The sequence below is a fragment of the Pseudopipra pipra genome, chromosome 4 (assembly GCF_036250125.1).
Source record: "Pseudopipra pipra isolate bDixPip1 chromosome 4, bDixPip1.hap1, whole genome shotgun sequence".
Taxonomy (NCBI): Eukaryota; Metazoa; Chordata; class Aves; order Passeriformes; family Pipridae; genus Pseudopipra; species Pseudopipra pipra.
Genome location: NC_087552.1, coordinates 59,831,563 through 59,847,753, shown reverse-complemented (window position 1 = coordinate 59,847,753; position 16,191 = coordinate 59,831,563). Strand labels below are relative to the sequence as shown.

Here is a 16,191-nt window from a genome sequence, read left to right as displayed (position 1 = left end):
GTAGTCTAAAGATAAAAGAATGCTGTATTTTGGGAAAGCAGGGTTACACCAAATGAGCTAAATATGAAGAATTCTATATTATTACATGAAGTACAAAAGAAATAACGCATACAAGAGCCATAATACTGTTTATACTACAACTTAAATTAACTTTTCCATTTATTATCAGAGATCCTTTTCTACAATATAGAATACAAAGGGGGACTTGTGACTTTGATATTTTGAATAGGGGGGTTTTTTTGAGCAGTGTATCAGACTAGCTAATATAATATTGTTTCTACAAATGAAAACTTCTGCAGTCGTTTACATCACATTGCAAAAGTTTTATTTTGTGAATATTTCACACCTTATTTTGTTGAAATGAGTTGAGACTTCTGTTTAAGATCTCTTCACCCAACAGAAGAAATAATAGTACCCTCTTTCTGAGTAATATAATGGCCTTTCTGAGATCACAGTTGTATTATAAATATCTAGCTTTAAAAATTGATTTTATTTCACACTAGCCTAAAAAGGGTCCAAGCCAAGGTATTCAGCATAGTAACTGTATATTGTACTTGTCAAGAATAATTTTGCATTTGAAATAGTTCTGTAAAGATTCAATGTGCAAACTCCTTAGAGTCAGCAGATTTCATCTGGCATTGAATAGATACTAAAACGGATCTCTGAATGAATAATTCCCAAAAGTACAAAGTACTATCTTTTACTGTATAATTATAAAACCATTACAGATTTGCAATTGAAATCATTCAATGACAATTTTTTAAAAAACAGCTATATGCTAATAACACTGAATTTATGCTACATTTCAGAATTTACCCTTCCTCACAATATGAGAAACGACACAATGGAATGAAATTCTGCTCCTTTTGAAAGCAATAGCCAGTTTTGACTGACTTCAGAATGTCAGAGCTTGATTTCCTTCTGTCTGAACTATACTAGTTAGCTTATTGGAGCTGAAAGAGTGGTATAAAATACTATGCACGTTTTAAAATTGCACTTTCTGCATTATTCTGATGTTATATAATGTTTAATTTCATGGCTTATCTGAAATTCAAATGAATGACATGCAATAAAAAAAAAAATTAAAGTGCTTAGTTGTTTGACTTCTCCAATTCCTTAAGATTTCAATTTCAAGATGAAGCGGGGAACAGGAACTTACCTACTTGGTACTTTGGGTAATAAGGTGCCATTTGTCCACTATTGCATGATTGTCTCTTATGCCTTTTTCTTAAATTTGTATCAGTGGTCTCCCATTGTGGACTTTTTCTTTTGTTTATTCTGATAAGAACTTCAGAACTACCAGCAGGATTATCGTCCTGGTTTACACTGCTATTTAACTTTCTGCTGTGAAACTGGTCATCCAGCCTTTCAGTCACCTTAGAGGAATTAGATCCTTTAGATGTTTCCATTTCATTTTCTTGTTTCTTTAATGCATTTTGCTTAGTAGAATGGGACCTTAAAAGAGGATGTCTTTTTTCTTCCATATAAGCCTGAGTGCTTTTACTCTCAACAGCTTCAGGAGAATAAATGACATTATTTAGCTTAAATGAATTGTGCTGCTCAATATGGTTGATTTTTCTCAGAAATATCCTACAGTCTTTAAAAGTTTTAGCTTTCCAAGTATTTTGAAACAGTTTATCTTGGCTTTGTTCTTTTCTAACATTTTGCTGGCAACAAATTGTTCCATTCGTCTCTGGATGTGACTTAAGTATACTTGCTATACCAGGATGTGGGTTAAAGTCAGAAGATCCCATCATCTGTTGAACAAATGCATCTCTGGCTTCATTTTCAGTTGGCAAGAGGCTTTTCTGAGACTCTAACAAAGTCTGAGCGGGCTGGATTTCTAGCATATTTTTTTCCTGGAGCTTGGGTGTTTCATCATTGGTTTCCCCACTTGTACTTTTAAACAATTGGCTTTGGCAAAATAACTGCAAATTTTTCTTTTTTGATTTCCAGCCTCCAGGAGCTGCATTATAGAGCTTTTTTGTTTGTCCCCAACTATCACGCTGCAACTTTTTAAATTCATTCCTTTTTAATCTGGCTAATGTGAAATTACTTTTCATGTTTAAGACTGGAGACCTCACTATGTTATGCAATATTTGCAATTTCCCTGCTGGTTTTGAAGGGGAGGATAGTGCAAACTTTTTAAAGTGCTTTCTGAAAGGGCAAGTACTAAGATCAGATTGTTTAGTTTCTGTCTTTGTCTCTCTAGTACTAACTACTTCTAAGGGACTGCGAGCATTTGCCTTTCTCACTAGAGAGAGAGACTGTGTTTCTGTAGTTTGCATAAACCAGGTGCAGAGTTCATTCATATTATACTTTTTCTGGAAAAGCATTTTTACAGGTGATGTTTCAAGTTCTACAAGGCAGGAGTCTAAAGGGTTTGACATTTCAGTATTACAGTCTTGTTCAATGGGATCCCTTTTTTCACATACACATTTATCAGACTCACTTCCCCCCACGCGCAACCAGGTATTAGTTATCTGTTCAAATCTATTATTTAGTTCTTCCAACAAAGTGTCACTCGAAGTGGAAGTAGGCCACCACCTGAGAGAGGGATTTGATGAAAATATGGGATCTGATGACACTTCATTAATGCGTCCGAATTCACCATCCTTAAGATCCTTTTTAGCATTTCCCGAATTTCTCAGCTCTGAGGTATCTTTGGATGCTGTGCTCTGATTTGATTGCGCATGTTTTTCCTTTCGCTCTTTAGCTTTTTTCAAATGGAGTTTATAAGACTTATGTAGTAAGGCACTTCTACAAGTAAATGCACTAGAAGATGCTAATGAATGTAAAAAATGCAGTGAGGGTTTTCTGTCTCTAGCAGAATGTCTTGATGGAATTTCACGTTTTCTTGACATTGCTGCAGTAACATTGGGTGATCCATCCTCTCTAGAATCTTTCTGCATGTTCTTTACTTGACCCATATTATTGCAGAGTTGATTTTTTCTCTCCTGTGGTATGTTTTTTTCTAACACATTCTGCTGTTGTAAAGGAGGCAAACCGTTGCTAATGCTTACTTTTCTTTCCTGAGGTGAAAGTCTACTAACAGTCACTGATATGCCAGAAATTTTTACTTTTGCTGGCCTACCAGGTTTTCGAACGGTGGTTAATGGTTTCTTAATCTGCCGAATGACATTGCTGCAAGGATGTGGCGATGCTGGGTTACTCTTGATAGGTCTGACATAGTCATAACCAGAGACCTCCTCCTTTTCAGTAGCAGGATTCTGAAAGGCTTTTACTATTTCAGTCAAAGCATTTCCAGTTTCTGTATTGTGCCTCACTTTGCTGGGGTCATTGGCAAAATTAGAATCAATATGTTGTGTGGGCAGCACACTAATCACATTTAGATTACCTTCAGAAACATGTCTCTTTGTTCTTCTTGACCTTCCAAAAACAACTGTCACAGTAATATTTTTGTTGCTGTTAGCTTCTTCCAATACTGCTGCATCAGACTTGATGCTTTTACCACCACTGCTAAGTTCAGGTCTAGCTTTTGTGCTTTCATTCATATCCATTTTTGGCTTTGGAGGCCGTCCAATAGGTCTCTTAACCTGCTTAACTACTTGAGGACCTATTTTCTTTGGTCTACCCGGTTTTCTTTTTAAAACCAATTCACTGCTACTGCTTGATTTCTCCACAACTTCATCATTTTTTTTCAAGTCATTTATGTTAGTTTGACCAACTGGACAAGAGCTTGTAATTGCTTCTGCATAAACACAACTTGACTCCTCCTTGGTATCATTTTCACTGCAATCACAGTCCTTGACACAGACTGCATGAGAAAGGTCTTCTGTGGCCTGTTTGTCTAACGAAGTGTTGGTGTGCCCTTGAAACAGACAGAGATCTGTGCTTCCTTTAGGAGATGCAGCTGCAGATGTCAAAGTGTATTTGACTCCTTCATGACTATTGACCTCTGAGACAAACATAAGCTTAACAGGACTAGAGTAGTTTAAGGGAGATGAGATCTCCCCAGCTTCAGGTGTTGCATCCAAGTCCCCATTATTGGAATTTGAGCTGGATGAATTAAAGGTCAGAGATCTCAAAAGGCCATCATTAATTTCTTGATCTATAACCATTTCTTGTTTGTTTGTTGTGACACAAATTGCTCTGATTTTACTGCTGCTTGGCACATGTGAATGTGAAAGGAAGCTTTGTCCCGTGCATCCCATTTCACTCAGAGTGAAGGGTAAACCCCTTCTAGCAGCTGGGTTCATAACCTGTTCGTATGCATTATCTTTTAATTTTTGGCTTATTTTGTAACTATCCAATAATGAGTTGTTACTCTTTCTGGCTAAGTTTAATGTATCTTCTAAACGCTCCACAACAACTTGCAGATTTGTGTCTCTCACAATTTTGCTTATATTTATGTCACTGCATCTTTCAGCATCTTCATTTATTTTAATGTTTTCCAAACTTTCTAAGGACTTTTTTGCACTGGATGACTTTCTAAACATGATATTGTTTGTTACATACACAGAGTACCATCCAGGAGGCACAATGTTACGTTTAGTTCTGCCCAAGATTTCATTACTCTCATCCTTTAGAGGAATCTGACCAGTCTCTTGTAAGGGTGTATCATCTCCTTGTGTATTTAGGAGTTTTGCCTGGCTGGCTGCAATACCACTGTTTTCTGAAAGAACTAAAAAGCCAGAGCTGGTTTGAAAATTAGTAAGAGGTAGTTTGAAAGACTCTGTTTGGTGTACTGGAAAGCACATTGGTTTGGTTTGGCAATTCACACATGGGTTGCTTTCAAGATGTTGCAAAGCCTCATCTTCTATCACAGTAAAACTATGTCTTTTATTTGGATGTATTTTATCAAATTTTTTTGTAGATTTCTTTGCATTTCTCTCAGAAACTGACTTTTTCCTTACAAGAGTTTCATCAAGGCTTGCAAGCTCTCTCTTGATTTGCAAAGACTGTCGGCGAATGACTGGTGAATCAGGAGAATTATATGTTGCAAATAAAGTTTCCTGACGCTTGCGAAATCTTGTCTGGATAATTTTATTTTCCATTTGTTTATCGTGTTGGCGAAGTAATTCCATAAAGCTGTAATCACTTGCCTTAGCATTATGCAAAAGAGACGTTACGAAGTCTCCCAATTTGACATCATTTTCTGGTGCCCTGTCACTGCTAGAAAGTTTTACGAGATTTGTTGCTATATCTGTAGTGTCTATTGATTTCAGCTTTTCATTAATGCGGTCCATTAAACCTTGAAAAATGGCGGAATGTTCACCCTGCTCAGACTTCTCAGAACTAATGTAATCATCACTGCTTTGGGTGTCTGTTGACATCCATATTCCATCTGAACATTCGGTCTCTTTTCCTTTGAATGTTTTACCTCCATATTCAAATTCTTCTTTGCTTCCTTCAGCTGGCAGGAGGGCTGGAGGCTGGTTGATGGATATTTCAAGTTTGTTGTTGTCTAAAGTTGGAAAATCCATAACCGACCCTTCCAGTGATTCAAATTCTTTGCTGTGTACAGGTGACAGTGGAGGTGGTGACGGGCTGCGAGATCTATTTGCATTTTTAATGCTGCTTAAGAGATCACAGTCCTTAGCTGAATATGTACATGCTGCTGCTTTCACAGAATGCCTGTTATAATTTTGCAATTGGTCAGCACAATACTTAGGAGAACTACATGCTTTGTTCACCATTGTCTTAATACATCCAATCGTTACAGCTTGGCATGACAAAGAATGGAAATCTTTAATACAAACAGACAGAGGTGGTAAACAAGTGTTTGGCCTTTGATTTTGTAAACAGCACCTTTTCGTCAGCACATGTCCATCGCAACTGCAAAATGAAACGTGAACATCCTCTTCAGTAAGGGAACTGGGAGTTTCAGAGTGGACCAAATGTGTTTGCTTGCAACTGCAAACTATAGGAACATTTTCATCTTGTATTAAGAATTTTAACATAGCCAGAGTCTGTTGCCAGTGATATGAACAAAAAGACTCCAAAACTTTGTTTAATGTTGATTTTCCTTTCTCCAAATTAGCTGTTTCCTCTGAATTTGCATCAGCTGTTGAGCTTGAACTGAAAATGAAAACAAATCAAAACAAAATATAAATTACAGTAAAACACCACATCTAATGGTTTTTATAATGGTTAAACTCAAACCTAAAAACCTGAAGTTTACAAAACAGTTCTGCTCTATTTGCACTATTCAATCACACTTGCAAGTGTCACTAGCAATGATGTGTACCTTATCAGTGACAGCACTGCCATTAAGAAAAATAATCAGGAAGAAATTAGGGGCAAAAAGAACTATATATATAATTACAATAATGTTAACTTTCTGATATTTCAAACGATTTTAGCCATTAATGAAGGAAAACCTTATCAAGAACCTGGTGAGCTTCATATTACTCCCATTTCACTAACTGAGGCACAGAGAAGGTAAATGACTAAGGTCAAGGTTGTGGCAGAAGAAAGAATGGATCCATCTCTCCCAAATCCCACTCTCAAATATTTAAATATCCAAGTGTATTGAGTGCTTTTCAGGATACACTTGAAGATATTTCTAAGGACATTTTTATTTCTCTATTTATTTTTAAAGAATACCTAGCGAGCTAACAGAAAATGGGAAAAACAGCCACTTGCTACTGTTATTGCTCTTTGAAGGTAAAAGTTTGCAGTGGTGCATCACAGGCTCTTAATTGTAATATAATACACACACGCACACGTGTGCACACACACACACACACACACACAGATTCCTTCGTTAAACAAAAACAGAGAATAAGTAACTTCTGTGATAAAGGTTAATATCCTTTAAATCTCAAATACAGGGTAGGCCTATATCTAGACAGGACTTTTGAGCAGTTGTTCTCAAAGATATTAACTAAAAATAAAATAACTTATAAAATACTATCTTAACTATTTAATCAATTTCTTATAAATTATTAAAACTAATGTCACTACTTACCTAATCAATCATTTATATTGAAAAGCTGAAAATTTTCCATGGTAGAAATTAATACAAGTATTTCTTCAATTAAATACAAAATCCTTATGCTGGATAGCAACTATCAACAGATAGTTAACACCTAGTTCAAATGTTTTATTGAAATCAATTGCATGAGCAGAAAATGTTAGAAGAATTCTGTTTTAGAAAAGTATATATTATTTAAACATATCACCAAACTCTGAACATGACACTAACTTTTTTCCCTATTATCCCCTGTAATTTTTTTCGCATTTAAGCCTATACTTTGAAAAAAATTCGTTTTGATTTGGTTTACAACTATATTGATCAATGAACAAACATATTTAAAATTTGATGTGCTGTATTTATATAAAGTTACCTATTCATTAATTAACACATACCCAGAATTATTACATCAATAATAACTTTTAGCTTCAAGTATCTTAATAGAAATTATGACATACAAATTTGTATTTTTATTGTCCTACACAGATTTTAAAGTTTAGAGCTTAAAACCAGCCAACACTACATAATAATTCTTTGTGTTTTTTCCTTCTCCTGTAATATTCTGTATGAAATGGTATATATTCAAAATCAAGCATCTAGGTGATACTAACTCATAAAAGTGCAAGATAATTGTGCTGGTATTAGTTGAAATTGCGATTATGTTTAAACTGAAATCCTTAAGTCTTAAAATCCTCTTTGCACCTGCAATCTAAAGTAGAAACAGTATTATTCAAGGGAATGTCATTGTCAGGATTTAACTGTTTTTGAAATACCACCACTCTGAGAAGAGTCTGACTTACTCTTAACTAATTCAGGAGTCACAAGGTGCTGAAATGTATCAACACTTGTGAAAACAAAGCTTATTCTAGTAATACAATAAAGGATAAAAAGGATTGCCCTCCCCACCACCATGAGTTTAATTAAACAATGTTTTGAAAGGCCTGCTAGAAAAATTAACATGGCACCAGGTCTTCATCTTCAATATTAAATTTTTTAAGTACTAATTTGCTAAAGACAGCTACCATACAGTCTTTTTAAAAATGAATCTTTAAACAGGTACCTTTCTGTCTGTCTAGACTTGCAAGGTAGGTCTATAGTTTCACTGGAGAGCTTTAATTGTAGAGAACCTGTATCCATAACTGCTACTTAAAGTCTGTTCAGTGGTGAAAGAAACTTCTGGAGCCCTACAACCTTCTCAAAGTCAGTAACCAAAATTTCCACACGTCTCAAAACTGTTTTGCATTTGCTATGTGAAGATTAACTTGTTGTATGTATAAAGGAATATCCTGGTTATCACAGACATACTGGACATTTCTCTAAAACAAAATCTTTCCTGGTTATCTACCCCTGTGTGACGTCTATGATCTACTTTCCCTTAGCGTGAGTTAGTTTCTAAAGCTGACAGACAACTTAACTTCACCTGTTCTATTGCAATAGTACCACACTCCACATGATCTTCCAAGTTTGTGGAAACATATCAAGCCCTTACTCAATCACCATCTGGGAGCAGAGCTTACTACACAAACAAGTTCAAGCATTAAAGCAATACATTTTCCTTGAAGTGTCTTTCTGAAGAGATATCAATATATTTAAACAAACTCATTATTAGTAGCTTTTCAATAAAAGTATGGAATTATACTTCAGTCTCCTGTAATTCCTTCCTACAGCGCTTTAAATTTGTGTTGTCATACAGTAGTTTAGACTATCCTCAGGATAAAAGGCTTAAACAATAATTTCATATAGGGAAGAGCTATCACTTTCACAACTGCACGCTTCCTTCACAGAACTGTCTTACACCTCCAAATCACAGACAGAAAGATGGCTGGAGAGAGTGGGAAGGAAATGGAGGGGTTGAGGTGAGAGGACCAATACGCACTGCTCCCCCTGTACCTTTGTGCAAGGCATCACTGCAGACAAGGGTTAACATGGAATGACACTATTTCCTTTCTGGAGGACAGGGGCAGTTAGTGACACGGAGCGGGGACTGGCTGGAGTCCAAAACTGGCACAAAGGCGGTGACATGATAAGGTTCATTACCAGCCTTTCAACGTATTATTTTATGTATAGAAGAAGTAAAACTTTGCCTGCTCCACAAAAACTATCAGCAAAGAGCTCTATCAGATGACTCCCAAAAGAGGTCCTTCCCTAGAGGTCTGTCTTCTGTCATCTCGAGCCAGAGATAAGATAGATCAATCTAGCAAGTTCTTTACAGACTGGGAACAGGAACAAAACCAGAACAGAAAACATACTTTCAAGTACTCAAATGAACGGCATAAACTATTATAGAAATATAAATCTGTCTTACAGAAATGTTTGTTTTCTGACTTTACTAAGTAAATAAATACCTCAAAAAAGCTATATCTTATTCATAATGTATAATTTTTAGCTGCAAACTAAAGGGGGTAACTGTTAGAAAATTAGTTCTCTGAATTTCTTCTCCTTAATGAACAATGAATCAATCAGAAAAGAAAGCATCTTTCCTTAAAGCTACTATTTCTGATGAAATTCTCATAGTAAATTAGTAATTATGTGCTTAATTTGTACAGTTCTTGATCTTATGCCACTGCTAATAAACTTGTGCCTCAGGAATAAGTCAAATAAGTCAGTGTACAGGTTTTTGTTTCTTTCTTTTTTTTACTGAATGAGCAAATCAATCACACATCAGTGTTGTAAATTTATGTGCAAAAGCATTGAAGTGCTTTACTACAAATTACAACGTAGAAACACGTTAACTAAACAATTAAATTCATACAATCAGATTTAGGAATATAACAACACAAAGAAGAAACAGAATTACAGTACATTTACAACACAAGACAAATACATGGAATTCATTAGAAAATATTGTAATAAATAATTCATGAATTATAGTGCAATTGATTTATGCATAAATATAACTAATTGCCTAAAAATCAGTTGTTAACAAAAATCTGTCAAAAATCAAGGCAGCCACAGAGTTTTACTAAATTACTGCGACAATGGAAATACTGCAATTAAAAAACAAATACAAGTATTTGTACTGTAAACAACTAAAAAAATCAGTCTCACTAAAGTTAATATACAATTTAATATAAAATTGTCATTAGCTACCAGAAATGGTTTAAACAGCTTTACTGAGCAGTAGTTCTAAAAACAGAGGCACTGTTTTTTAATATAAAATACTTGAGAAACATTCAAATAAGTAGAAAGCATGTAGGGCTTGCTTTCGCCTTCATTTAAAAGTCTGCTGAAACAGGAATTTTCAGAAATTGTCAATTACTAAGTAGTGACTGGTAACTGAATTTATAAAACAGTTCAAAATGTATAATTTAAATGACAATTAATGAAATACATAGGGGTTGGGGAAGGAGAATTTACACATTTCCCTGCCTTTCCTTAGTTGTGTAATTAAAGGTTAGCCTAATAATTAGAAACAAATAATTCTGTTCCTTTAAACACTTACAGGTTGAGTATCATCTATAAACTATCAAAAAATATTTTAATTACTATTTCTGACCAAAAAATAAATACAAGTACTAAAATGTTGAAAATTAATTATAATATTACATACAAAACTACTGAGTACTGTTAAGTCAATAGTAAAATGATCCCTGATTTTATGAATCCTGTTAAATTTTTGGTCAGGTCATCTTTTAAATGATATAAAAAGAGTACTGTTACTTGCCTTCAATATAAAGTTCTGACTCAAATTTCTAACATTGTCTGAGGAGTAGAAAACATCAGTATGGTACAAATAGTAGGCAATGTATTGAAGCCCCAGATTTTTGCAAGTAAAACTGTATAAAGACAGATGTTGAAACATTTACGTTTTTTCAACTGCATTTTTCAGTGGGGATATATTCACAAATTATTCCTTCTGGTCCTCACAAAATATGGCTTAATTCTTTTAAAATGAAAGATGACCCTGACACCTGCTCTTCTGCAAACTCTTTATCAGGTACACTTCTGCTTAAAATCTTAGAATCATAGAATCTGCTGAGTTGGAAGGGACCCATCAGGATCATCAAGTCCAACTCCTGGCCCTGCACAGGACACCCCAAGAATCACACCATGTGCCTGAGAGATTCATTCTGTAATATGCAAGTAAACCTTAATGACTGAAGGAGATTCAGTGTAGATCTGAGAGACCAAAGAACTGAGATATTGGTTGTGCAGTTTCAAAGGATTATTCTGTTTTAAAATGGAAGGTGTTATTTTTTAGTAGTGTTAATAGATATGGGCTAGATTTTACCATTAGTATTGCAGTATGCTCTCCACTGAATTTAATGGCAAGTTTATCTATAAATAAAATTACCTGATGTGGCCCATATGTATCCAATGTACCAATTCACGTATATAATTAACCCATACACATGCAAATTTAAGTGGGGAAAAAAATATGTGCATGTGTACGACACGTATAAAAGTTGGAGAAAAGTCTTTTTCTATGCCAAATTAGATGCATACAGAAAAAAATACATGTTGAGAGGAAAAGGGCATTGATGTTCAGTAGTGAATGTATGAAGCAAGCCCCCATTCGTATGTAGACATGTTTTTGATATTACATAAAAAAAATTAAGTGTGATAAAAAGTCCAATGTAAATACTTTGAAATTTATGTAAAAACTGCAATATGAAGGTAATTGGTCTCCCTTAAATTCTATTAAAAGTTACGTATTTAAAATGAACTAACTTCTAACTACCAAATTTATAAAGACTTTATATTATTGAAAGTTCAAAACAGCTTCACTGTTTAATATTTGTATTTCTATCAAGACCCTGAACTGCAAATTTGGTTATTAGCAAAATGATAATGTAACTTGGTATTCATTTTGATAAACTGAAAATGTTTTGAAATGTCACAGCAGCAAATACATTACAGTTACAGTGAGGTTTTTCAATAGGAGTGTGACACAATCCTTAAATAAATTTTAAGTAGTCATAACATCAACTAACCAGCACGTTTAAACAAAAAACCAAACAAACCCAAACCATTCTTAAGCTCATTCTGTGCACATTATGAACATGCTCTAAGTTGCATTCCAACTTTCTTTTTAAACCTTACAAGTTACCTTAATTGTCAAACTAAAAAGGAAAATTATGTTAAAGTTTAAATTATTTTATGCTCTTAGTATTCCATCTTATTTCATATTTAATAATTCTATAACTACAGTAATTTCTCAGATTTCATAAGTGTACACTTTGTAAACACCAATTTCTTTCTAAACAAACAACAAAATTTTCTTAAAATGATAAAAAAATGCAGTTTATGCCTGCTAAACACACATTTTTAGTAATGAAATGTTTTTCTTACTTGTATTGGATATTTAAGTAACGATAAACTTTTTTTTTCACAGAATGTACTATATCCTACTAATACTTCACAAATCCACTTCCTTGTAAGGAACTAGTCTTTTTTTTTTTTTAAATCCACTGCTTTGTATAATCTGAGTTACTTACAATTTATTGCAAGTATTCTGTGAACTATAAAGTCTGCTAACCCTTGGTTGTGTATTTCCATAATAAGATGGATAATTGAATGGGTAAAGTGGTTCTCCACCAATTAAAAATTATGCTTCACATGACAAATACTTCTTTTCCCAAAACATCTTTATGCTATTGACTACTAAATAAAACCTGAATCTTTTCACCTATTTATACAAGGATTATATTAAATACACACTATCAGAATTAAGTGAGCAACTCTATAATTCTGTCCACAGTGAAAACCCTGAATAAAACTATTTTTCAAAAGGCATGTATGTGGTTTTTGAACTGTATAGTTTCACGTCTTCTGTCAGAGTGAGCATATGTATTTCTCACGTAGTGTGTGTATACAGACATACATACACACACACACAACAATTCGCTAACAATTATTCTACACAGGCTTGCTACTATTTTTGCAGCTGCCAGTCCCTGAATCTGTCATATTAAATAAGCCAGTATCTGGTAATCGGAGTTTCTTCTTCGGTGGAGTCTTCAATGTTCCAGATCTTTCTTTTACTTTATATTCTAAAGTGCTGTGAGGTACCCCATAAATTCCTTGTGCTTTGGAAACACTCATTTTCCCACTCATTACCATTGCAATTGCTTCTTCCATTATTTCGTGATCATACTGCCGATAGCGGCCACGTTTTTTTCTTGGTTGCTTATTATCTTTACGATCCAAACTATCTTCTGTATTTTCTGAGGTTCCATCTACTGTCCCATTCTTAGCATTAAGACACAAAGGAGAGAGGTCCCCATGCAGAAAGTAGGAGTCAACACTTGAGTGAGTTACAGGTCCAGAACATTCAATTTTGTTCTGTTTAGGGAGGATATTTTTCAATTTTTGAAGAGCTGATCCTTCTAAGACTGAGGAGGTTTTAGAAACGTGGTACATAACATCCAGAAGACCAGCAGTATCAGACTGTGGTTTGGACACAGAACTTATTCTTAGCTGAGGAATTTTTAATTGTACAGTAGGACTTGAAGTTTCATATTGTAGATTTTCACTTTTTTCTTTAAATTGAGTGACCATTCTCTGTAGAGTTAACTGGTGGAGGTAACTGGAAGCTGTTGGGAATTTTAATTCTGAGGTTTCAAGTAGACTGAGTTTACTTTTTTCTGTGCGCTCTGCTTGAGCTCTTGCCCACAAGGCTACTTTTTGTAGGACTGCACAAGTTTCTTTACTGTCTTTAAATGAATAACTATCATTGAAATCTCGAGTTTTATTTTTAAAAGGTGCAGGCTTTCCTGCTGGTAAGGCTTCTAAGTGGAGAAGTAAAGTTTTTTGAGGTATGCCATAAAGTATGCCTGCTTTATTTATGTCCAGTGCTCCAGACTGAATGTCTTTCAAAGCTTTTGAGAGCAAACCATCTGCAAACTCAGCACTTCTTTCCACATAGTCCTCTCTGTTTCTGTGTAGTCTCCTGGATGGATGGAATGAAACGATGGTAAACTGATGTATGAGAGACTCTCACACAGCTATGGAAGGGAAGGGTCCACTCCTTTATTATACTCCTTGCTTCGGTAACATCACTGCTTCTGATACTTTTTAGTCTTTGAGATGTGGTAGTTAAATGATTATCCTAGCAAACTTACAGTTCTGGTAGGACAGTGCGTCAAAAATCATACGGTGGCTTCTACAGCAGCCCTTCCAAGAACTTTATATCCTAGCTCAGTATTTGATAATAGTCTCATGTGCTTGTTATATTCCCTTGTTCACATGCTTGCAGAGCAACACTGTTATAATTTTAGTTATACAATTAACGTTCCATTAAATACCCAAATCCTGAAGGAGTTTTTGTTAGTAGAAACGTGACGTTACCGCTAAACAAGTAATAAAAGAGTCAACCCCCTCATAGAAAATTTGCAGCAATAAGTACATAACTACACACAAACATCCCAGACTTACACAAAACTAGGCTTTCTACAACAGTAAGATAAAAGTGCTGTTGTTAACAATCAAGTCCATTTTCGCAAAATAAGACACAGTTTAAAAAACTTCTAGTCACTACTTACAGCTCACTAGTTACAAAGTCATACTCATTTTCAAACTTCTTCGTATGAGTAAATTAATAAAATGCACTTCTACATCATTCAACAAATACTGCTACTGTAGTCCTATTTGCAGTAAGTTATTTGGTAAGACGTACAGGTGACAAAAAGGGTCCTGCTATGGCTAGTGGATGGGAGGATGCCAAGATCATAAAATCCAACAAAACAATGCATTTCACTAATTTGGTGGTAGCTTTCAGCAGATGCAATAACATTTTCCATGCTGAATAAAGACATTTAACCATTTGCCACCACACACCATAGTCAGAACCATGATGTAAGTTTAAGTATGATGATTAAGAGCTCTCTCTCACGCGCTTGCTCTCTCTCTTATTAAGGAGTTTTATAGATAATAGTCATTTAACTTGTTCATGTTAGTTGAAGAACATTTTACATCTAATTATTAACATGGTCATTTTTGTCCAAAATTGAAGTTTCCTAAATAAACTCTAAAAGAATTATTTGCATTTTCTTCTACTATTCTATTACTTTTAATGTGTTATGTAATCAATTTTCAGGTAATTTTTAGTAACATGAACTAAAGTTTGGTGATTGTTCTGATAACTTTTCTTTAAACAGAAAAAAAGGAAAAAGACAAATGAAACATATGATATATACATAGACACACACTTATGAGTGACAAAAATTCTTTTGAAAGCAAAATAGGAACCACATGTGTGTGCCAGTATATACAAGTATGTTATGAACATAAAACCTGACCAGAGAAGAGAAACCCGGATTGTCTTTTAGATAAGCCAAAGAGAGTCCTAAATGTTGCTTACCCAGACACTGAGTTTTCAGAACACAATGGATCATATTTTGGTTCTTCCAACCTTGCGCTTTTCTTTGTAGAGAGATCTAGCACTCCATCCCCTGCAAAGAACGAGCAGTGATGATAACAGTGGTTTAAGGATCTCAAAGATTTTGTTAGCAAATATTTTTTACCTGTGGCACAATTTTCAAGCAGCTACTTTATTTTTTAAAATTTCTGACACCATATTCCGTTAACAATGTCAGCCATCAGCAAATGATTTTGTACATTTCATTTGGAAAACCACTTTTTTAAAATACGGAAAAAAATAAAAAATATACCCATTCAGAGAGAATAAAATCTATAAGAATCTGTATTGAACAGAAACTTGACTGCTTTCCTCAAAAACACGTATGCATCTATATTGCACTGTTTACTTTCAAGGCAACCCAAACAATGCACTTGATATTACTATTATTATTATTCATATTTACATACTGTAAACAAACAAGTCTGATGGTGAAGTTAAAATTCACCTAACTAAATCCCAGGCTTACAGGACAATTCAGGTTAATAAGGATCTCAGGAGGCCTCTAGACCAACCTCCTGCTCAGAGTAGGGTCAGCTATGAGACCAGACCAGGTAACTGGATAAGCAGGTAGTACTCCAGCAACTGAGAAGCAAGCTTGAGCCCAGTACAGGGTTTTAAGAAAATGAGACCTATGCCATTAAAGGTTTTAACAGTTTATTTATAGAGATTCCTCCTGCTGCCTCCACATATATGCAATAATGAAATTAGAGAAATAGGAAGAGGTGGGAGTCTGGGGTGGAAGTCTGCTCTGTTAAGTCACTGGTAAACGCTAAATTCAAGATTTATAGCTGGCTGTTGAAGTCTATGAAGCACTGAAACAGGAAAACATACTTTTTAAAAATCAGTATTTAAAAACATTGAAAACTAAAGAAACTAATTAGCACTTGAA

General features: G+C 34.7%; 1 protein-coding gene and 1 long non-coding RNA gene across 10 annotated transcripts in view; both read right to left on the bottom strand.

The window, feature by feature from the left end:
* The window catches only part of LCORL (ligand dependent nuclear receptor corepressor like), an 83,263-nt gene that overhangs the window by 15,596 nt on the left and 51,476 nt on the right, over positions 1-16,191 (bottom strand). For 5 of the 9 annotated variants that reach the window (XM_064653133.1, XM_064653134.1, XM_064653135.1 and 2 more), the window contains exons 6-7: positions 15,243-15,333; positions 1,160-6,042 (exon numbers count right to left, since the gene is read on the bottom strand). In XM_064653133.1, coding sequence (XP_064509203.1) covers positions 1,160-6,042; positions 15,243-15,333 — 4,974 coding nt within the window. Of the gene's footprint in view, positions 1-1,159; positions 6,043-9,554; positions 13,833-15,242; positions 15,334-16,191 lie in introns of those variants that run through there. The other 4 variants (XM_064653140.1, XM_064653139.1, XM_064653141.1 and 1 more) reach the window with 4 other exon arrangements.
* LOC135413439 (uncharacterized) lies at positions 124-1,153 on the bottom strand. Its single transcript, XR_010430233.1, has 2 exons — positions 440-1,153; positions 124-371 (listed from the first exon to the last, which is right to left on the bottom strand). It is a non-coding gene; the product is annotated as an uncharacterized LOC135413439 (long non-coding RNA).